Source organism: Motacilla alba, chromosome 27 (assembly GCF_015832195.1).
Source record: "Motacilla alba alba isolate MOTALB_02 chromosome 27, Motacilla_alba_V1.0_pri, whole genome shotgun sequence".
NCBI lineage: Eukaryota > Metazoa > Chordata > Aves > Passeriformes > Motacillidae > Motacilla > Motacilla alba.
In genome coordinates this window covers 4,159,193-4,183,313 of record NC_052042.1, presented here as the reverse complement: position 1 = coordinate 4,183,313, position 24,121 = coordinate 4,159,193, and the positions used below count along the sequence as shown (strand labels likewise).

The window sequence follows — 24,121 nt, the reverse complement described above, 5'->3', positions numbered from 1 at the left end:
TTGATGCAACCACAGCCAGTGAATATTTGGGAGAGGAAAAGAGGGCCCAGATGCTGGCAGATCCCTTGGCAGGTGTTGGCAGCCGCTCCCGGGCCGTACTCACGCACTGCTCGCTGGTCTCGGGGATGAACTCGCCCTCGCTGTGGATGCTGGTGTAGGAGCCCTGGCGGGCGATGCGCTGCTGCCGCTCGGGGACGTAGCCGGGCGGGGGAGAGCTGCGGCCCGTGTTCTGGGAGCCTGTGACAGGGACACACTCACTGCTGCTGCTGGGGACACTGCTGCACAGCCACCACAGCACAGCACAGCACAGCTCTACCCCCACGGTGACTCCAGAGTGAACCCTGCAGCCTGCACAGACACGGGACCAGGGAAACCAAACTGCCTGATGGGCACCACCACACCACCTCCACAACAAACCTCTACCCCTACACTGACTCCAGAGTGAACCCTACAGTCTGGGCAGATATGGGACCAGGGAAACCAAACTGCCTGATGGGCACCATCACACCAAACCTCTACCCCCACAGTGACTCCAGAGTGAACCTTACAGTCTGGACAGACACGGGACCAGGGAAACCAAACTGCCTGATGGGCACCACCACACCACCTCCACAACAAACCTCTACCCCACAGTGACTCCAGAGTGAACCTTACAGTCTGGACAGATATGGGGCCAGGGAAACCAAACTGCCTGATGGGCACCACCACACCACCTCCACAACAAACCTCTACCCCACAGTGACTCCAGAGTGAACCCTACAGTCTGGGCAGATATGGGACCAGGGAAACCAAACTGCCTGATGGGCACCACCACACCAAACCTCTACCCCCACAGTGACTCCAGAGTGAACCTTACAGTCTGGACAGATATGGGACCAGGGAAACCAAACTGCCTGATGGGCATCACCACACCAAACCTCTACCCCCACAGTGACTCCAGAGTGAACCTTACAGTCTGGACAGATATGGGACCAGGGAAACCAAACTGTCTGATGTGCACCTGTACTGATGTCTTAGATGCCATGTGATTATTGCTGAAGCTCCTGACAAAGCAGTCACCTATTTCTAACCTCTTCTGCTCAACCTTCTGAGCATAATTCCAGTTTAATCATCTGTTAGTTGCACTACCTAAAGAGTTTCTCTTGTGCTACCTATGGAGAGAAACTTCACTCTTAGGGTTTATTTTTTGCTTGCAGATCTCAAAGAAGATGAAACTTTAGATACAGGAAGAAAAAAAAAAACCTTTTTGCAGTGACCTATCCACCTGCAGCTGCCACCAATTCCCACTGTGAGCTCCAAGAACTGCTGTGGTCCAGGCCAATGTGCTCGAGGTCACACATGAAGCCAGAGGCAGCAGGTGGAGATCAGCTCTCAAGCTGTGCCCCTTACAACACTGTCTTTAATTAACTGTGTGTACTCAGGTGTTAGGAAAGATGGGTAAAGATCAGCAAATATTCTCCCAAGGAAAATATTTTCTATAGAAGTTGTAATAAAAAGCAAAGGCAAAGAGCTGGGGGAAGTGGACTGAAAAGCAGAGCACACACCTTTCAGGGGGCTGCAGAAGGAAAATGAACAATGCTGGCATGGCTTAGAGTGCAAGGGGGGTGATATACATGAAAATAAAGGGATTAATAAAACCATAGGATCATTAAGTTTGGAGAAGACCTCCAAGACCACAAAGCCAAGATTGTCAAGTCCACAATTCTCAGAGCTAGCACTCGATGTCCCAGGCAGCTCCCAGGGCTGAGGAGCCCTCTGGAGCTGTTTGGAGGGGTGGGATAACCCCAGGAGTGTGCGGGCTGCCCCAGCCCTGGGAGCACTTTCACTCCTTCCGACAGATGCCAGGGCCAGAGGCGGCCCAGGGCCCGCTGGCACCGGCCCAGCTGCTGCTGTGGAAAGGCCCCATCCCTGGGCAGGAAAAGGAAGTCGGCACTAAATCCATGTATATCAAAGGAAGTGAGTGGAAAAAACACAAGCCCTGCCAGAATGCTTAGTAACTTTTTTTTTTTTCTTCTTTTAAATAAAAGTTATCTTTACTTCCAAAGCTCTGAACTGGTGACAACAGGCTCGGGCCGTTAGGAGCTCAGGAACCACACAGGTCCCTCTCCTGCTGGCAAAAAGTTTTAGTTGAACACTGCTATGGACTTTAATTGCATGACATGGTACGAGTTGGACAGTCTCTCTGCCTGAAACACCAGCAAACAGGGCATGTTCCTCTTCCAAACCAAAGACAGGAAAAGAGAAGGAAGAAGAAATGGATGCAAATCCGAGCTACTGCCAAATTACCAGCAGACCTCTGACACCACTGGAACTCTTCTGCACCTCTTCGTAACGTAACAGGCTGGTACTCTGACACGTTCAGAAAATAAAACCAAAGGTTTCTTGGCTGATGAATGACAAGCTATTCAGAAAGCATCCTTAAGCTGGGATAAGAGGAAAGAGTGTGGAACTGGGATACAGAAGGAGCCCCTTACCACTACAGTTCACCCATGACAGACACTTGCTACAGTCTGTTGGCTTTGGCACCATTACCTGGATACCTCAGAACGTCAGTAGAGAAAAATATGTGTATGGAGATATTTTAAATAAAATAATTTTGGCATTCAATTTGTCTGTTATAGAAGAAACGTGGTGTTCAGACATGCATGGATACCACTTCTCAGGACCAAGGAATGTTGCTCTTTTTATGCATATTAACTTCAAACTAGGAAGGACAGTAAAAGCCTTTTTGTCCTCGTTTCAGTCACGTACTTCACAAGCTTTCAGGACTTTGTTTGTTTGCAGCTTCACGAAAGCAAATTGCACAGAAGGGGATCAGCAAACTCTCCACAGGATGCAAGCAGGTTTGTTAGACAAGTCCCACACTGAGAACTACTGCTCTAGTTCACAAGTCCTTCCCTCTGAGCTCGCTCTCCCAGATACCTCAGCTCAGAACTGTGTGGATCCAACTCTGGTTTGGACCCCCCAGTATGGAGACTGTTGTGGTTTAAACTGATTTATTATTTGATACTTTGTACTGATCTAAAATCATGTAATAATTCTGCCTCAAGTTCACAGAGTTAATGAAACTGAAGCTCTCCTTTGCTACAGTGAAGACCCTGACATCCCCAGCTCCTGCCCTGTGTGACTTGCATCACTTGTCCTCAGGCATTAGCTGTGACAAGCCCCAAAATAGCTGTTGTAACAAACAGAGTCATCCTCTATTTCTGTTTCCAGCAAAATTTACCTTCTTTCTGAAGCAGAAATAGTTTATGCAGAGCAGCATTTCAGGCTCTGGTCTTCACACTCTCACCTTCCTGCTGCACCTTCACTGCTCACTGAGCTTCACACCAAGGAGTCAAATCCTAAACCACAGACTTTTTGGGGCCCATAAATCCTTGAAGGTGTTTTACATGTTTTAGTTTTTCATAGAAAGGTCAACAGCTTTGAGAATCATTCAAGAACGGATTTGAATTGTGCTGCAGGGTTAGAGTAGGTTGTAACACAGAAATTGGGAGAAATCAGACAAATCTGCCAAAGATGGAAGTCATAAAAACTACAGAAGTCTTACGTGAACCTTTCTCCCAAACAGGAGTTCACTGGGCTAACAGAAACCCAAAGAAATGAGACAAAGGTACATATTACTCTGATTTTTTTGATTCTCTTTTGGGCACCTCCGATTTTGTCTTGTGCTGCTAATTCTAGAAGTGAAAGTTGAGGTAACTCAGAATGTAGGACACTTAGCTGGGTATGCAATAGCAATTCCCAGCAAAATGCTTGATTACAGGAGTCAGGACAGATTCCAAAGCCCAACATAAAAAAAATCAAATCTAGGTTACATGAACTGAAGTTGCCAATCTAAATAAAAAGCTTAATAGACTCACATCAGCTTTCCAAATTTCTAACCACAATGGCTCTGGCTTTAGGACATCCCCTTTAGCAGCTCCTCAGCTGTTCCACAACTTAGCAAGGAACTTTGAAACGTTCTACTGTAAACATTAAAAGCTTTTGAAAATGAACTGCCTTGTCCCAGAATAACCTTTCAATTTCTCATGGCTCTCCTAAAGGCTGTACCATAAACACTAGTGCCCAAAAGCTACATTTCAACAAACAAAAGCATGTAGAAGTGGCAAAAATACTCACTGACAGAAAGATGCCTGCTTCTGGGTTCTGGCTGCTGGTAGGGTGTGCTCACATCCCCTACAGATTGGGAAGTTTTAATCCTGACTTGCTTGGGCAGTCCAGAGTGGGGTGAAGAACTGGTCTGTTGGGTAAAACGAAAAGAATAAAACAAAATAAAGTGAGATGAAGAAGCTCAAGTAGTCTGGCCACAATTTCAAAAAATATTATGCTTACTGCTAAGAAAGTGCTGAGCAATAGTTTTAGAGCCTGAAATCTTATTAATTCAGAAAATACAAACAAAAAGACAGCAAAAGAGCCAGGTTCACAATTAGGGTGTAAAACAGGAGTCAGAGAACAAGTGCAGCTCAACTCAAGGGCATGATTTGCAGGTCTCAGTGTCTGCCACCACCAGGTACCTGTGAAACACGAGGGGCTCCTGTCATCCCCTGAAACCAGAACACAGAAGCACCTACAATTTCCATCAGCCACCTCGGCCAGCAGAGATAAATTCTGAATCTTGCACTGTTTCAGAAGCAACCTGACTCCCCACAGCCTTTAAAAAGTAAATTCATAACTCAGACTAAGTAAAAATAAATTCTGGAGAGTTTAATAGCACCAACAGTCTGGAGATGCCAAGATGAATTTATTCATCCTTCCCCTGAACTTACATAGATATTATCTAATTAAAGGTAATTTTTCCACAGAGCCCTCATCTCATTTAAAGCAGGAAGAGGAGTGAGACACATGAAACCTCCCCCAAACCACTGAGATTCTGTGTTAAAGCAGGGGCTCAACACCTGCAGACACTCTCAATTTTAACCTTGACCCAACACACCTAGTTTTACAAGAAGGTGTAATATTCCCCTCCTCTTGAGTTACAGAATTTCTCTCATTTGAAAAGAACATAACCAAAGGCACCTCAAGGAAATAAATTCTGACTTCCGAAAATTATTTGAACATGACAGGCAAAGAAGGTGCAACAATTCAAATACTTGAATTCAATATTAAATTAATGGATGGTTGCACATTTAATGAGTGCATACACTTGAAAGGAGTAAGGAAAGAGCCTGATTGAAGTCACATAAACTCCTGCATGGGCAGGTCCATGGGAGCTGGATAAAGGGTGCAGAGGTCACCCTGCTGGTGAGGTCACCCTGCTGATGGACAGTCTGGCTTTGGAACCCCAGGTGTTCCAACTTCACCACTTCTCCCCCCCTAGTTCCTAATCACAAAGAAAAGACTGGCAGCAGGGGTGAACTGGCTGAGAAAAGAAATGAGTCACAGAAAGGGGTGTAAGAAAATGAATCTGAGTGCTGCTCACAGACACAGGTTCCTGGTACAAGGGACCCAGCTTCTGCCATAAAGTTCCTTTGCTTTCTGTACCTATTTGTGCCCAGGTCACCTTTCCATCCTCAGAAAAAGAAGAGCACACCCCAAAGAAAATCTGCATCCTGTGCTTCAGGAAAAATCATGCTTCCCGCTGCCTCAGTGGGATGAGACCACGAGCCAAGAAAGCTCCTTCAGGCTTGTGGGCTTTATCCCACAGAGGGCTCTCCTGTCGGGCAACGCAGAGCAGCAGAGGAAGCTGGAGGAGGGGGGGAAACAGTGGCACTTAGTGAAGGCTGTTTGTTTCTGCTTTGAGCAAAAGAGGAAAAAACAGCTAATAAAAGGACATCAGCAGTGGCTGCTGGCTGGAGCAGGGTGAGATTTACCGAGTTGTGCAAAGTGAGATGGTACCATGTGACATCTGCAGCCTGAAGGCACTGCCATGAACAGAGGCCTGGAAAGAGGATTGTCTGACTGTGTTGTACCAAAAGCTGAGGCCACCTTTCACAGGATGTTTCCTGACAACACAGGTCTGACCAAAGACCTTCTTGCCAAGCACTGCCTAGAGAACAGGCAGCAACAATTGCTCAAGAAAGGGCACAGGACAAGGAACAGCATCATCCCCTCCTACACCTTCCCAGTCACTTGGGAAAGGGCTGTTAACACTCCTGAAGTTATCTGTATTTCCATTACCATGGATTATCAAATTAAAAAATAGCAAGAAGTACATTTAAGTTATCATGACAGCGCCAAGAATTACAGGTGTGATTATTTCAAGAGTTGAGCTCCCAGCCTGCAGAACCTGAATAGGGATGAACATTCCAGACTGACAAGCTACTACCAACAGAGCAGCTTTTTGTGTCACACTCTTCAGGAGAATGTGGTAATTTGCAAATCAAATATCTGAGCTATTGAGGTCTTTGGTTTGAAAAGCTGCATGACCTTAATTCTGAAGAAAAAAAACCCAGATAGTGGTTGAGTGAATTGTGTTTTCCAGTCACAGATCAGGAATAAGGGAAAATTCTGACTCCTTTTGCCTTCTTCAGCTTGCAGTTCATTCATTGTCCAAAATGGGCATCTCTGGGAGCTTGACTTAAAGATTTATTTCTCACATTATGGTCTTGTCTGCTGAAAAAGCAAACTACATTGACACTCACTGCCACAGCCACCTGTGGTAGAGGAGAGTGAACCAAGAGAAAACCCAATTCATCTTAGGTCTGAATACACCACTATGAGCAAAAGCAACTCAGTTCCCACAGTCAGGCTGGACTCAATGCATCAGGGCTACAGAGAAAATCACTGGAAGCTGTCCCCAGACCTCTCACCCAGGGAGAAAAGTGATAAAGGCTTTTCTTCAAGGACAACCTGTACTCTAAAGGCAAAATAATTCCACGCATTTTCAACACCGTGCTATTAATCAAAGCTAATAAAACTTCTCTGCAAATCAAACTCATCAAGTGTTTTCTGCCTACAGCCACTGAGTATTTGATATGAAGTGGCCTTCACATGACAGCTTAAAAAGCTGCAATATTTTAGCCCCAAACAGCTGCTGAAGTCAGGGGAAAAAACCAACCCAAAGAGAGACACCTATAGCTGAGCCAAGGCAAAGAGGATAAACACATGCATTTGTGCCTGGGAGGAGTGATTTTATAATCCCTGTCACACTCAGTTAATGCTGCCATCATGCTTTAGAGTCTTAAGGGTAAAGCCCTTGATTTTGCTGCAGTCCCAGAAGTTGTTACCCACATGGTTTCTGTCCTGGGACAGCAAAAGTATCCTCAGGCTTTTCACATTCGAGCTCCGGTCTAAGAGATCCACAGCTTTATCCAGGTCATCTTGGTTTTTCAAAGGAATAGAGAGCTGCAAAATAAAGAGCATGGAAGAAAATCATTAGAAAAGACAGAAAAAAAAAAAAAAAAGTCTACTTCTACAATGGGTTGTTTAAATACAACGGGCATTTAAACAAACATTAGAAAAACACCAGACTGTAAAACAGGATTCTGATTGCTCAGTGATTCCAGAAATTTTCATTCCAATGCTGTCTTACTGTCCTTTTTAATGAGGTTTTCCTCACACATCAGAGAAATGGCTGACCTCTAAAAAAATGGCAGATTCCTCTGAAGCCACAAAAGTATGAATTGCTACCTGGATTTGCTGTTTGCAAAGATCAGAGACTTGTCAGCCCCTGACTCTCTGATGAGAAAATGGTCTCAGAATACCTATGAATCCAGAACTAATGATCAAGTGAAAAGTGGGTTTCATGTAGAAAGAGTGTCCTAAGCAACACCAGAACACGAGAACAAGATGCTGATGTTTGTACAACACAGTCATCAGTGAGATGCTTTATCAGGATCAGCACTTTTGCCTTTGGATCAGGGATTCAACAGCGGTTTGCACTAAAGAAAGACCTGAAAATTCAATTTCTTGGCAGGGAATTTGTGCTGGGGAAAGGAGGTGTCATGCAGAGAGCACTGACAGCTCAGTACCTCGTTGTTCATGTAGTGGAGGTCCAGGGGCTGCCCAAAGGCTGTTTTCACTTTCTGCTGCACGTCTTCGTAGCGCACGGGACGGACAAACGGGATAATCCTGGGAGGAAAGAGAGCCACTGCCTCACTCCAGAGATACTCCTGATAATGCCATCAAATCACATGGCTGAACCATTAAAACCACATTTGAATGGCCTCCTTTCATCCACAAGCAAGCAGGGAACCTTTCAAATTTAAATTTATATGTATTATTTCAATAAGGAATTATTGATCTCTGACCCATTTCCATACAGTTTGTCAAAATGCAATATTCAGCTCGAGACTTCAAATAGGATCCCTTTGTCCCTGGGCAGAAAAGAACCCTTTTTTGAATAAACGTCTTTCACATAACAGGATACAAATGCCCTGTGCACCTTGGCTTAAAAAATACCACCTGCTCTGGCACAGATGAGATACTGCCACAAAGAGCTGCATTGTGAGCACCAATTAACAAACTTGTCACGAGGCAGAAATAACAGGATACAACAAGGTCTCCCCCGAGCCTACTCTTCTCCAGGCTAAACAATCCAAGATCCTCTTCACACATGAGCTATTAAAATATCTGGTTATACTTTTTGTCCTCACTTGGAAGATTAGTGTTCTTTCCAATGCAATTTCTGCTAGTTAACTTTCAGGAAAAAAAAAATCTATTGCGATGAAAAAACTTTCAGGTTTCTTTTATTATTTATCTTCCTCCTTTTTTCTTTTGCTACATCAGCACATTACAAATGATCAAGGGACTGTTTGGACTTCCAAGTTACTGAGTGGACCACAGAAACTCAAGACCTGTTCTTGCTCACAGAGGCAACTCAGTGAGACCCTGAATGACTCACAAGAGTTTGTGGGGAAAGGGGAGGAGAGGGGCTTTCTGCAGGGGCCAAGAGAGAAGCTGGGGCTGCCCCTGGATCCCTGGAAGTGTCCAAAGCCAGGCTGGACAGGGCTTGGAGCAACCTGGGACAGTGGAAGGTGTCCCTGCCCATGGCATGGGGTGGCACTGGGTCTTTGAGGTCCCTTCCAACCCAAACCACCCTGGGATTCTACGGCTCTGGGATGAACCTGTGCTTAGTTTCCCAGTCCTCCACTCCCACAGCCTCGTCAGCCCTGGGCATCTTTTCAAGAGATGCAGCTTTTGTTTTAAAGAACCCTTGTGTTAGCTGGCTGCCTCAACCCCTTCCCATGAAGGGTTATCCTGCTACCAGACCTACAACATTCAGCTGTTTGGAAATAACTGTCCTTGTTAAAAAGCAGCCCACAATAACATTTTCTACGTGTTCCTAAGAAAGCCATACATGCAATCACAGTACTCTGGCACCACACAAATGCCATGTGCCTCTCAGTCCCTTATAAAGGCTCCCATTCTACACTCAATGCTTTCAAAAGCAGAGCTGTTCTCAGGTGCCACAAATTTTATTAGTTTTAAAAACTCTGTGCACTCCTCTAACACAAAATCCTGGACTGCAGGGTTTAAGGAGCCCATTCCTGCCTGACCACCTTAAATATTTGTGGTTAGATCTGGCAGCTCCTGTGAAACCAAGCACACACACTGACATTCTGGTGCAAGCTCCCTGTCTGGAACTGCACACCGTGCTGGGAGCAGGGAATTCAGGCGAGCACAACTGCATAATTACACTGACACACAATCAACCTTTTCATTTTAGGAAAAAAAAAACCAAAAAACCAGGAGAAAACCCTTCTGCCCCCTGGAATGCACCCGGCAGACAGGCAAGATGATAAGCCTGTGGTGACAGGAGAGTTCCCCTGTCCTGACACAGTGTGACAAGTAATTGTGACATGTCCCACTGTGGCTCTGTTGTTGTCCCCAAAAACCCCTGACACAGAAGAGTGCTGAGCAGACCAGGCTGACAAAGGAGGAAGCAAGTCCCAGTGATGATTACCTGTAAAACTTCTCCCCCAGCACAAAAAGTCACTGGCTCCCCCATCACACAGGATTCAGTGAAAGAAACAGTTCAAGTTTTGAGGAACAGTAGAAATTTTTCTCCACAGCCTGCTTTGCCAACAAAGAACACTTCTGCTTCCCTAACAGAAATCCCAAAATCTGACAAAGGAGGAGCTGCAACAACCTGGCCAATAACCTCTGCCAGAACAGGCAGTGGGGATCCCTACAGACAGCTTGTCCTCCTGTGCCACTGACATTAAATTTGCATTTTGTCATGAAATCGTGAACTACTTCATGTTGGAAGTACTGCCTGGCCTGGGAGAAACCAGAGGGTTCTCACGAGATGGCTGGGAAGATGGCACATACATTCATGCTTACAACCCAATTCACACCTTCCAAAATATGGACACTATAGCCCAGCACCAAGATCATGTTTTCCCTCAGTGAGAGCAGACCCAGAGACCACAGACAAGCCTGAGTTCACACAGCCACGAGTCATTAAATGTTTCAAGAGTTCCTCTCAAACTGATGGCAAATAAGAGGCATTTTGGGACCTACTTTGAAATATTTCAGCAATTTTATCCATTGGAAACAATGCTGTAAAAACTGAAATGGCTATTTCAGTTATTTCTGGTTTTTTTCTTGCAAAAGAATGTCTCTCAAAACCAAATATCAGAGGAAATAACAAAGAAGCTTTTACACCAATGAAAAAAAAAATCTTCCCTTGCTATATCTATTGCTCAATCACAGCAGGGCAGTGATAGTGACAGGGCATCAGGAAGTGAGAAACTAGAAAAAAATGACACTGATTTGATCACCTTCATTTGGTTTCAGTTAAATGAAACAAAATGGGAACATATCTGAAATAAGACTTCCAGGCTGAATTATTTTCAGGCTGGACAGCTTTTAAAAATGCTGCAGTTCACTTACAAATAAATGTTATGGAAATAAATCAGTGTTTTATGACACACTGATCTCTAAAAATAACCAAGTTGTGTGTGAGCTGTTTGCTATTGCCTTCACTGTGTGATTTCCATTCAGGAAAAAGGAAAGCAAAGCCAACAAAATATTTAAGCTGAATTACTGATGACTAAATTACTCTCCTAAGCAAAGAATCAAAGCAGTGAAGGCCAACTTACCGTCTCTCCCCATTATGTTCAAACTTTATCCTGACATCATTCTGCAGGAGAAAGAACAAAAGGTGAGCTCACAACCAAACTCTGGCACACACCACAGCACACAAATGCACCATATTGGGATTTTAGTGTTTCAGCTTTCTCCGTGGAAGCTGAAGCAGACTGTGGAAACAAGTGGCTGATCCATGAACACAGCACCTGAGGAATGGGGAAACTGCTGAAGGAGAAAGGGAAGGAAAGGGGTAAAAACTGAGCTGTAATTTTTGTAAATTGACACTTGAACAGAGGACATTGAAATAAACTTTGAAAAAATTAATCTATCTTTAACACTGCGTGGAAAAAAATTGAATTTCAGTCCTAACTGTTTATTATTCTGAAGGCAATTTTCTTCAAGCATGCTCAAAGCATGCATGGCAGAAAACAGAGAGGGAATGTGCTACATTTTTTATTCCTACTCCTATTTTTGAATTTTTATTCCTATTTATTATTCTTTATTCTTAAGACATGGACTAAATCTCTGCTTTTTTCAAAAATGCAGCCCCTGAAACTCAAGAGTTACAAACAGGCTGATTCTGTGTCACCTTTTAAAGCTCCAAGGTTTCAGCAGAGGGGTCACCACCACCATCTGAAAGTTAAAAGCACTGACTGTGCAAACTGTGCAGTCACTGCAAACTCAGAAGATGCTGGGTGGCATGCAAGAGTCAACAAGCTGAACTTTCAACTCTGGACATTGAAGTTCAAATCCCAATTTAGGTCAGAAAGATAAAAATAAAAGGGGAAAAAAAAATCTACTCTGATAAGACTCCATCATTTCTGCTGCACAATTTATGTGATTGGAATAGATTAAGCCATCTGTGAAAGCCTCAGACAATAGGCAATCATACATCTAGGAACTTCAAAAAAAAACGTGGCCAGGAAATGCTCTTTAGCTGGAGGAAGTTTCTGGCAGGCCCCGTGGTCAAGAATGCAGCTCAAAAGGACCCACGGAGTCCCTGGGAGCACACGGAATTCCTGCAGGGCTGGACCAGGGAAAATGAGCTCCCCAACCCCAGCAGCGACCAGCTGCAGGTGGGGCACTCACTCGTAACTTTAAAGAGTGGTTTTTAGATGTGGGAAGAGAAAGAACTTAGTCTAGAATTACTCCAAAATGGAACAAATTCTAGAGAACCCATTTGAATTGATCAGTGAGTTGAACTGATCATTGTGCAGCAAACAGCACAGGAATAACACCCTATAAAAGATGTCTACCAGGTGTTCTTAGACATTCCTCGAAGCACTGATTGCTTTATATCAGGATTTTCAGGAAAGAAAGGCTCTGGGTTTGTTTTAACACCCTATTAAGTAGCCCGGTCTAGAGGAACTAAACAGGATGCTTTGGTTGAAATGGAATCCACACCATTTTTCAGCTTAAATTTCTGACCTCAAGATGTGATTTAGGCCCTGGAGCAGCCAAGTGACATAGCTGTCACCAGCTGGAATTAGACAACACTAAAGGATCCCCAGGGCTCTTTGGAAGCCTCTCTTTAAGTCGCTGGTACTCAAGCAAACTCCAACCATTTTCTCAACTCCACTGCTTGCTTTGAAGCCTGTAATTTGGAGTAAAGGAAAAAGGGGATGGAATTTGGCATTTATTGCTTCATTTCTCCAGAAACACCTGACACTGCCCATTCATGTCCACTTATCAAAGATCTAAGAAAAGGCGTTCAGAGTGATCTTGCTGTTCCCATTCCAGAGAAAGCCTAGAGGAGCCTTCAGAGCTTTCAGTTTCCCTTGAAAGCAGTGAACCCATCACTTCTTAAAGCAATTCACATAAACTGTCCTCAGAGATGATCAAAAAGACAAATCCAAGTTTAGCACTTCAGTGTTCCAGTTCTGAGACGTGGTGTCATAAATCACAATTACAGGTTTTGATATAAGACATCTCTGAATTTCTGTTTCCAAGTGATTTGGAAAGGATTTTGTACTACTCCATCTATGGATTTGTCCAACACATTCAAGGAAATCCCAGATCCAGCTGAACAAGTAGATTACGAGCAGGCAAAGCATAAGGAAGACAGACATGAACTTCAAAGCCTGCTCCAAAAAGCTTAAACCTGTAACAGGAATAAAACTGAGAAGAGTTATTTTACTGACATAGGAAACTTCTCCTGTTCGTGTCACTCTTGCTGCCAGTAACCTGATTTAATTTTGAATGACAGTAATGGACAAACAGTTTTTGACTAAAAGTCTTGCTTTTGCTTTGAGCAGTTCATTTCAATGACATTCAGCATCTCCAGACAAAGCTGCATTATTCTGTCCTTCCTTCTCACCAGAACATCAACACTGTCATTTTCTCCACGAAAAAATCTGGAGAAATGTGGAATGAACCAAACAAGACTTCAAAGCCTTGACCCACCACTCATTACCTTGGGAGAGACCTCAAATCCCACCCAGTGCCACCCCTGCCATGGCAGGGACACCTCCCACTGTCCCAGGCTGCTCCAAGCCCTGCCCAGCCTGGCCTTGGGCACTGCCAGGGATCCAGGGGCAGCCCCAGCTGCTCTGGGCACCTGTGCCAGGGCCTGCCCACCCTCACAGGGAGGAATTTCTTCCCAACATCCCATCTAGCCCTGCCCTCCTGCAGCTTAAGGCCTTTCCCCCTGCTCCTGACCCTACAATAAACGTGCACATGCTGCTACACCAGGACAGAGTCGGGGAAGAAAAGCTTTCCCTGCCTCCCACCTGCTTAAAGGAACTCCATAAAGTCACTGCACCCAACGTGAAGACATATTCCTAATTTATAATTGCTAATATGGAAATTAAGTTGGTTTTCTTACCGGAATTTTTTTTTCTTCCACTGCAGAGGCACACTGGTTCATTATTGCAGGGCTGCCCAAGATGGGGGGACTGCTGGCATTGTGTTTTTTCTTTAAGAAAGAATAAAATCACTTTAAAAAAAAATGGAAATACGACTGTGAAATTAGAAAGCCACTTGCTAAGTTTTTTAGCTGGGCAGACCAAACCCCATTAAAAATTACATATGGGGAGAATGCAGTACACATACATGTATACTATAATATATATTAAATATTTTATTAAACTACATAAATGCAGTTTATATCTATATATATATATATAATATATATGCTATATATTATATGTGCTATACATAAACTATAAATGTAGCCTATATAGCATATATAATATATACAGTTTATATGCTATGATATTCATTAATCTTATATAAAAATATAAAAAATAGAAGAGCCACCATATTTGCCACAGCCTGAGCAGGATCAAGGAGGTTCTTCCCATCTGCTGCTCTGGCTGTTGGAAGCACAGGACAGAGCCAAGGATCTGAGGCAGTCAGATCCTCTGTCCACCTGCTCTGTCCCTCCTGCCCCCAGGTCACCAGTTCGGGCCCTCACAAACTGGCCAGTACCTGTCTGTTGGAGTGAGCAGTGTCTTTATTCTTCATGGTGTCATAGCCAGGCAGCCGGTGACGCCTGCCCATCTGCAGTGCCACCAGGTCCTTCATGATGGACTTCAAGGCCTCTTGTTCATCTGTGATGCACAAGAATTTCAGGAGTAAGTTGTCTGAGTGAGCACCAACCATGGCATTTCTGCAGCTCTGACACTTCTACACTGGTTTTCTGCTGGCTCGTAGAACAACAATCCTTCTGAGGATCTTTGCAAATACACTGTGATATAATTTAGTCATAAAAAAACCCAAACTTAACCGAATATCATGACATAATAAATTGACAGATAAACGTTAAGTCACTCGTCCAGTATCACAGAAGGATCTGGGCAGAGTATGGGTGAGAACGAATATCCCCAGCCCCTAATTCTGTTCAAAAGTCCTCACAACAAACAGTAAAACCTGGACAGATTTGCTAGACCATCACAGGTCATTTAGGAAGGGCAAACTGATGTGCTTCTGCCAAGGAAAATCTGGTAAAAGTCTGTTCTTTCCCATTTTATATCCTGTTCATTCTGAACTCTTGCCTGCTAGTGGAACAAACCAAGGCCAGTAGAAGGAGAAATGAAAATCTGGACCAAGATTCATCTTGGAGTATCTGTGAACACAAACCCACTTGCACTGATTGCCCCAACACGTCCCTCTCTTCCCTCAGAACAAGCTGATGGAATAAAATTCAAACCATTTTATTAGATTTCAAGATCTGCTGAACAGGTTCAAGCTGTCCAGCACAAGGAACACTGTCTGCTGGCAAAGCACAATGCAGCAGGTTCAATTCAAGGCTTCTTGCCTTGCAGCAATATAAAAACACACATTGATTTTTTTTTTTCTTGTATGTTCCACTAAGAATTTCTGAAGATTCCTGGTGTAACCAATTTAAAGTATTCTCTCCCATTGCCTGTTCATTTGGAGAAGTGGTACTTAGAACTTCGTGCTTAGAGAAAAAAACAAAGATGTAAAAAGAGGGAAATGCACAGTAGCTGTGATGGATGGTAGATGAAGGTCTAAAAGCTACGGAAATGAATCCTTTCCTTGAGCAAGGGTAAGGATCCTAAACTCCTTGATGCTGCAAAAGGTAAAGGAAGCTGCCAAGTGAAGTTGTCTCCAAAATGGGACTGCACCGGGGACCTGGCTGCCAGGCACTGTGCCACAGAGCAGCACTCATGCTGGCACTGCTCCTGGCACACTCCTGCCCTCTGGATTGCCTGGATGCTGTCACACCTATCAAAACTCAAAAAGGTTTTAGGGCTAAAGTGCTGTTTCCTTGGCAAATAACACACTCAGTTAAATCCTTCCTGATATTAAGGCATTACTTGGGCGTGGAATTTGAAGCAGTGATTTGATCAGCTCTGGACATGCCCAGGAGAATCTGCCCTTTCCAAAAGAGTTTGGGAGAACCTGAACCCTGGTTTTGAAAGAGAAGCTTTTTTTGATAATTGGGACTTGTGGAAGTGATGTGAGCCAGATGAGGTTATCACAGCCCTACTCAAATGATGGAGTGTCAGGCGTGCAGTGCCTGACACGCACAGTTCCTCCCTTCTCCCCTCACTGTGTCACTTTGAGAAGCTGGAATTGAAATGAGCATTTCTGAAGCTGATTTGTAAATAACTGAAACTTAAATTTTAAGAATGCACCATGGCTACACACTCATCCCTGATTGATGGCACTGGTTTGACAGGTAATCACTTGCATTTGGAAGAGCTGTCCTGGGAACAGCTGTGAACATCAAACGATGGACTGGCTCACACTGGTGCTTCTCTGTAAAAGGGACTCAGTGGGACTGTTTGTTTCTGCAATTTCATGTCGTGCATTTGTTCACGAGTGTCTCCAAAGCAGTTAGCTTTTAGCTTATGTTTTATGCAGAAGACTGGCTTCATAATTAATCAATGTCTGAATAACAAACGAGATTTTCGCAATGCTTAAAGATGACAGATGTGGGACACATACAGCTTGTAAAGCACACAGGGAGCAGATCCTGCTGAAAGTTAAAAGCAGAACAGGAAAAATACACCTCTCTGTAAGGAGGAAAAGGCTGAAGAAGTCCCAGTCAGAATAGAAGTCACAGCAGGATTATCTCTGCTAAAACCAACAGCTTCTGCCCAGGTCTGTTTTAGCTTTCACAGGACCCCAAAATGGTTTGGGTTGGAAGAGACCTCAAATCCCACCCAGTGCCACCCCTGCCATGGCTGGGACACCTCCCACTGTCCCAGGCTGCTCCAAGCCCTGCCCAGCCTGGCCTTGGGCACTGCCAGGGATCCAGAGGGATCCAGGGGCAGCCCCAGCTGTTCTGGGCACCTGTGCCAGGGCCTGCCCACCATCCCAGGGAGGAATTTCTTCCCAGCATCCCGTCCATCCCTGCCCTCTGGCAGTGGGAAGCCACTCCCTGTGTCCTGTCCACTTGTAAAGTCTCTGTCCATCTTTCCTGCAGGCTCTCTTCAGGCACTGCAAGGTGAGTCCTAACTCGGTCCTGAGAGCACCCAACATCTGAGATACATCCACTGTGGACTCCAGAATGTTACACCAGAAACATCAAGCCCAGACCAGATCATGAAAGGGAAGGAAAAGAAATCTCCCAATGCATCTGCAGGAGGTGTTAATTACAGAAAAAAAAAAAAAAATCTTAAAAAAGGAACGCAGAGCAGAGAACATAAAAAAATCCCAATCAAAACCCACCAAATCTCTGCTGTCCAAGACAAGCCAAATGAGACAATAACCACATTGTGGCAGTGGAGAAGGGAGAGCACTCCTTGACATTCCAACTGCATGTAAAAGAAGCAAGCGGTGAAAGTAACACAACCAGAGCAAGAGGCTGCTTTTTGAGAAGCACATCAGCCAAAGGAAATAAGTGCTGGGATCTATCTCAGCACTAAGTAACCCCTTGTGGGATGAAAATGTGAAGGAACAGCTGTGAATGAAGCTAAAGTTCCAGGTAGGCAATGGCACAACTTTTCACTTTTTTTTTTTTTTTTTTTTAAGTTTCCAACTTTGCAGTTGAACATTTAACCTTTTACCTTTGCTGGAGTGTCTCCAATTTACTGGTGTTCTTTCATTCTGATGGCATTAAGAACAGCCTTGGAGTCACTGGGCAGACAAAGGCTGAAACCACGCACAACAAAATACTACAGCCTATGGCCTGGAACATCCCTGATGTTCCCTACCACCCAAAACACTCAGGGAAGAGCTGGGATACAAGTTTTCCACTACAGTGCAGTTTGGGTTTGGCCAGATACCAGGAGGGTGAAGAAGAGCTTGTCTTGGCAGAGTTCCTTTGGGCAAGAAGCAAACGAGCTATGAAAGCAGTTTATAGCTGAGGGCTGATGACAAGAAATCAAGTCCATCAAAGAATAGGGCTGGGAATAAGAGTTCTCCTCTAAACAGTCTCATCACTGGAGAACAAAGATCAGTGGCTGCCATGGTTGGCTACAGGTGTTCTACCCCAGGTTCCAGGCTGTGTGGATGTGCTCTTTATTACAGACTGTAGCTTGGCTATTAAGAGAATTTATTTATTAGCTGAGGCAGCTTGTGAATTGACAACACAAACTCTGAAGGGCAGCATCTGGCAAACACCAGAGCTCAAGGCTCTCAGGCACAGGGTGGGATTGTTGGGGTGTCCTGAGCAGGACCAGGAGCAGGACTCCACCATCCCTGTGGAGGTCATTCCAAATTCAGGATATTCTACAAACCCCAGTCAGTGCTCTGCAAGTCTGTATCTCACTCACTGCAGTCATTCTAACACCAAAATATTATTTATCTTCATAAATGGGAACAGTTAATGTTCTAACAAAGGGGATGGAACAACTTCAGCTGAGTTGGAATCTTATTATACATTTTTTAGTAGTCTTACACTGAGCTATTGGCTCCCTACTACTAAACCATACATCCTGTAATTCATCCCTATGCTGATGAGGCAGGACATGACAGAGTATTTACCTCTTAAAAGGATAAAATAAAGTCAAATACTGATCTGAGCTTGTGTAAGGGGAAAGTGTAACTGGTGAGGACAGCACTGTGATGGATTTAATGCTGAGAAGCATGAATAGCTCTTTAGTTCCATCCCAACAGAGGATTCCCATCGACTGACTTGGAGAAGCACGTGGAGCAGCCTTACATTAACTGCACAATGCAGAAGCTGCTACAAATGAAAATGAAGGAATTTTTGGAGCACTGAGAGACCCTGTTTTGCCTGGTCTCCAGTAGGTCTGGGAAACACAGTTCTGCTTTGTGCGGGGAAGATGTTGTCCAGGAAATGCTTTTCATGTTTTAAAAACTACACTCAAGGATTTTTATAACTTCGATAAAAGCGAACTGCTGCTCACAGAGAAAGCTGTTCCTCTCCACAAAGCATTTACTTCAGCCAATCCCTGGTTTGTTACACAGGCCTGAACAAGTCAGAAATGGAAACAGTTCAGAAAAATTAAAAAAAAAAAAAAATCACAAAGTTAGAACAGCAAAAGTATCTGCGTATGTCTGTGCACCCCCCTAGTGCAGGATCGTGTTTTAGGTGGTGTCATAGTGGGACACACGATGCCATACTGGTGTAAAAGAGAAAGAAGTGAACACGTCTGTGTGTTTGTTACCGACCACCACCACAGCTAAGCTGGTCTGGGTGAGTAACCGGCAGATCGGGGGGCAATGAGGAAATTTTAGACAAACTGTGTCCGTGATGGAGGCCTCAAAAAAGCACTGAAGAGTTTCATTTTGAGTCCTTTGCTGTGGGCAGTTTTAGTGGTACCAAAATGCTGCTGCGTGTGCAAGCTTTAGGAAATCACAAACGACCTGCTTTGTAGAGCGAGAGGGAAAATCAGAGAGCTCTGGCAGATCGGGGGGCAATGAGGAAATTTTAGACAAGCTGTGTCCGTGTTGGAGGCCTCAAAAAAGCATTGAAGAGTTTCATTTTGAGTCCTTTGCTGTGGGCAGTTTTAGTGGTCAAAATGCTGCTGAGTGCAAGCTTTAGGAAATCACAAACGACCTGCTTTGTAGAGCGAGAGGAAAAATCAGAGAGCTCTAGGAGGCTCATCCTTGCAGGATATATTCAGGGTCCCTCCTCTCATGCACAAGTTGAAGGGGAGGGCTGGGATTTGGGATTTGAGCGGGTCCTAACCTGCAGGCTCAGCCCTGCTGCCTCCCGCGGTGTCACTGGGTGCGTGTGAGCCAAGGGAAGGAAGTGACACAGGCAGGAAAAGCCAGCGCACGGGGAAGGCTGCAGGAGCAGGGCCCGTGCTCCCCAAACCCTGCACACCTCGGGGCTGCAGCCCCCCGCTTTCCAGCCTGCCCAAGGAGGGTCTGAGGGAGATAAACCTCAGGAACTGTCCTGGCTGAGCAGGGCTTGGAACCACCCCGGGTGAGCCCCGGAGCTCTGCAAACCCTGACACCAACACTCCACGCTGCTTCAGGTGGGTGATGGAACACCAGATCAAGGACAGAGCGTGATGTACAGCCCATCATGCGTTATTAACCGGATTATTTGATCACAGTTGCTGAATGAATTGAGGTTTTTCCCATTACAAAGGGAAAATCTGCCTGCAGCTGTGCCATGTGACACACAATGCTATGGTGGAGTGGTCTGTGACATTGTATTTTTTCATTCTGTGCTCACATGTTTACAAACACAGGTCCAACTGCCATTGGAAAACACTTCCATGGAAATCCAAGTTCCTACTTCTAAACCATTTTAAGTTCACAAAGCACTCTGCTGCTCTAAACAGAGTGGATTGCACTGTTCCTCTTTGCAGCAGAGAAATCTAGCGATGGATTTGCATCAATTTGTTGTATTTACCATATCAAAGCAGAGTAAAGAGATATTGAAGTAGTTGTAGAATAACATTTGCGATGCTTTTTGAATTTAAAGCATGAAAGGTAATTATGCATACAGACTAAATGAAGAAGAGTCTTAGAAAACTAAACTTGGTAGTAGGGAAGAAACGTTTAAGTCGTAGCCCATGAAGCCATGAAACTCCAGACTTAGAAAAGCAGGAATTTCCTTGCCAGGATGCAAATATGAGTAAGTTCTGGTTTAGAGCAATTAAAAGTTTAATTCTAGCACCTCTCTTTAAGCTGAAAATGGAATTAGGAAGCACAAGACCCCCTCCATAAGCAGCTCTTTACACAGGACACACAGTCCAAAACCCAAATTAACTTGAATACATCAATCAAGTTCAGTCATGGCAGCTCCTCACAACAACGTTTTCCTCTTGAAAAAGAGTTCTTCCAACTCCTTGGCTTGTTTTTACATGTTGCTGTCTGGGCTAAGAACGGCAAATGAGAACTCGGGGGGGAGCTCCGTAAAGGAGAATCTATTCTGACGGACTCCCAAGCTGCGTTAATACTCGAAACATCTCCAACCAAGCTCGAGCACAACAATTCCGGTCTCAACAAGAGCCAACTTCTGGAGCCGCAAGAGCCCCCTGCGCTCAGCCCGGCCCGCTGCGCCTGGCCGAGCTCAGCACCGGCCCGGGGCACCGCACGCTTCGGTAGAAACCGATTTTTACCATTTCAACCGAATCCTTGTAAATCCACGGCTCCCCGCGGCGCTGCCGTGCCCGGCCCCGGCGGCTCCGGGCGCCCCGCAGCACGGCCCGGAGCGGGGCCCGGCCGAGCGCCCGCCGCCCCCTTCCCGCCCGCAGCGGCCCCGGCCCGTGACGCGGCCCCGGCTCCCGGGGCTTCTCCGCCGCTGCTCACCCATGTCTGCGGGCGGCGGCCCCGCTCACGGCGGGCGCTGCGGGACGGCGCTGTCACCGCCGCGGCTCCATGGCGGCCGGGCCGAGGGGGAGGGCTCAGAGCCGCCGCCGCCGCCGCCACATTCCCAGGCCCCGCGCCGCCGCCTCCTCCCGGCGGCCGCGCTCCGGGAGCGGCGGGCGGGGGCGGGAGGGCGCAGGCGCTGCCGGTGCGCGCCGCTGCCCCCGGTCCGTGCGGGCCGGCCCCGCCGCCGCCGCCGCCCGCAAAACAAACCGCTCGGCGGCCGCCGCGCACCCGCCGCCTCCTGCCAATCACAGCGGCACCCGCCGCCGCCCGCCAATCGGCGCCGCCGCGGCGCCCGCACGACGGCGCTGCTGGCCAATGGGAGAGCGAGCAGCCGCGCCGCCCGCCCCGCCTCCCCGCGGAGCCGGCTGTCAATCACGGGGGCCCGTTGCGCCGCGGCGGAGCCACGCCCCCCGCCGGTCAGGAGGCGGGGTGTTTTAGACCACGCCCATGCTACTGTCAATCAGGATGACGGACGGCGGTGCGGCCCCGCCCACGGGCTGGGAGCGGGGGGGTCCCGAAAAGAGAATGGAAAGGGAAAATCGGGATTTGTCCTTCTGCCCCCGCTGTTCCTGCAGTAAAGCACCTCGGCAATCCAGCCCCAGCGCTCATGAGAAGAAATGCTCCCTTAAAATTAACTAATGAGTTATAATTAAAAAGCCATGCTGGATTGTGTCTGATGCAACTGCTGGGTAACTCCGTTCACACACCGTGCCGCTGTCATCCCCCAGCCTAAGCCAGGAATTCCACTCGGAATCAGCAATGCTTTGGGTTGGAAGGGACCTTCAAGATCATCCCATCCTCCCCTTGCCACGGGCTGTATTTAAATCAAAGCTTGCCTTTTAAAACAACATCCAATGCTGAGAGATTTGCAGGGGTCCCCGGATGATGGAAGAGACGAGAATCTTGATTCCATGTTTCAGAAGGTTGATTTATTATATTATAATATATATTATATGAAAATGCTATATTAAAACTATATGAAAAATAAAGAAAAAAATCATCAAAAAGCGAGACAAAAATTAAAAAAAAACCCAACACAAAGTCTTATAACTAACCAAAAAATCTGACCCAGCTGCATCCTTGATTAGTTATTAAATAGAAAACACTTAACAAAAACCAGTCAAAAAAGCACTCGTTGCATCCCACAACAACAAATAGTTATTATTTACATTTCTTTCCCGAGGCTCTTCAGCTTCTCAGGAGAAGGAAATCCTAGCAAAAGGATACTCATAAAAATATCATGATAATAATCCAGCCTGCTCTTTGCCATTGCGCCTGCAGGATGGCATTTCCATGGCGGCCTTGCCACAAAAGGAACGGCAGGAGGGATTTGTTGTTTGGAAAAGAAGCCCAGCCCTGACTCGCTGTTGTGGCCAGGGCCGCCCTGCTGCTGGCAAACCCACCTGGGGCAGATGTTCCAGCTGCTGCTTTTCCACCTGCCAGATGTCTGGGAGGGGCTGTGCTCGCAAACAGCACGGCAGCAATGGCAGGGGGGGTCAGGGAACCCTGGGTAAGATGCACGGAGAAGAAAGCTAGACTGGAAAGGGAAATGGCTCAAGAGTGGGAACAAGTGCAGGAATCTGAGCCTACCCATCAGGAGGAATTTGGGACTCAGTCAAAACACGACAACATTATCTGCAACATAATTTGTTTTTTTATTTTTTATTTTTTAAGCTGTCGAGGTAGTAAAAAGCTCTTAGAGTGTCATACCAGGTAGACATGGAAATAGGAAAAGGGATCCACAGACCCAACCACTTTCCCCTATTAATACAAGTCTTGTGTTTGTGGTATCAAGCTGGTAGCTTTTTGTCCCTGTTCCAGTTTGAATTCCTCTCTCATTCGACAGCATCATTATTGATCTTGGAACCACTTTTTGACATGCTTTTTCACAGTTTCGTGATGGCTTATCACTACCCTTTACCATCTCAGTTTATTTTCCTCACTCATTTCCAATCAAACGCTCCACAGATTTCTCCTTGTCCATAAATTCCCATCCTCGCACTCTCTGCTGCTACATTTAATCTCATCTCTATTTCTCACTCTTCAGTCAACCAATCTCCAAGATACTCCAGTTCCCTCATATTATTGAAACTCCCACTTTTGTTCATCACCAAATTTGATTTTAATACTCGCTCTTTGCGCCAGGATCGTTATAAAAAGGCTTTTCTAAGAGAGGGAAGAGCCCACCCCATGCCCTGGGAGGCAGAAATTTCGTGTCAATTCCCCACTGCACCGGCCCTGATTTCAAACCACTCCATCATCACCTCACCATTTGCTATTTTTGCCTATCATGTCCTGCGAAACGAGAATGCTTCCATGTCCTTTGTGCAGAAACTTGCTTTTACTGAGTCCAAAAGATATTAGACCAGCTCCTGGCAGCTTGTGACAGGAGGCAGCAGCTCCTGGCAGATGGCAGGAGACACCCACCCTGGTGCAACTCGCTCTTCCCATCCCCAACTGCCCAGCGTGGCTGGATTTCACTGAAGCTTCCCCGCACCTTTTACCAAACTGAAAATAGAATGATTTGTCCTTAACAGCTCATCACTTCACCCACCTGTCAAGCCTAATGTGTAAACCAACAGTTTTATCTCTTGCTTTGTGGTTTCCCCACGTTACAGACATTCTCGCATCACTATCTACAGGCAAGTGCCATCAGGACTTTTTTGGATCACTACAGACCCTCACACCTTTTTTTTTTCCCCTCCTCGACAAGCTGGTAAATCCTTCCTGAACTGGAATCCAACTTTCTACCAAAACAAGTGCCCCTTTTTTTTGTGTAACTTGAGGAAAAAGGAATAATTCCTTTCTGACTTTTACTGCGTACTTAATACTGTGCTGGTTTTGTGCATAATCACAGAATCCCAGAAGGGTCTGGGTTGGAAGGGGCCTTGAAGACCCTCCCCAGTGCACCCCCACCATGGCAGGGACACCTCCC

General features: G+C 45.8%; 1 protein-coding gene across 1 annotated transcript in view; it reads right to left on the bottom strand.

Annotated features, from left to right (window-relative positions):
• The window catches only part of MAP3K3 (mitogen-activated protein kinase kinase kinase 3), a 33,538-nt gene extending 12,135 nt beyond the window's left edge, over positions 1-21,403 (bottom strand). The window contains exons 1-8 of the mRNA XM_038162902.1: positions 21,124-21,403; positions 14,407-14,528; positions 13,802-13,891; positions 10,989-11,029; positions 7,914-8,013; positions 7,174-7,287; positions 4,123-4,243; positions 104-237 (exon numbers count right to left, since the gene is read on the bottom strand). Coding sequence (XP_038018830.1) covers positions 104-237; positions 4,123-4,243; positions 7,174-7,287; positions 7,914-8,013; positions 10,989-11,029; positions 13,802-13,891; positions 14,407-14,528; positions 21,124-21,127 — 726 coding nt within the window. The 5' untranslated portion in view covers positions 21,128-21,403. The remainder of the gene's footprint in view (positions 1-103; positions 238-4,122; positions 4,244-7,173; positions 7,288-7,913; positions 8,014-10,988; positions 11,030-13,801; positions 13,892-14,406; positions 14,529-21,123) is intronic.
• Positions 21,404-24,121: the final 2,718 nt, after the last annotated feature.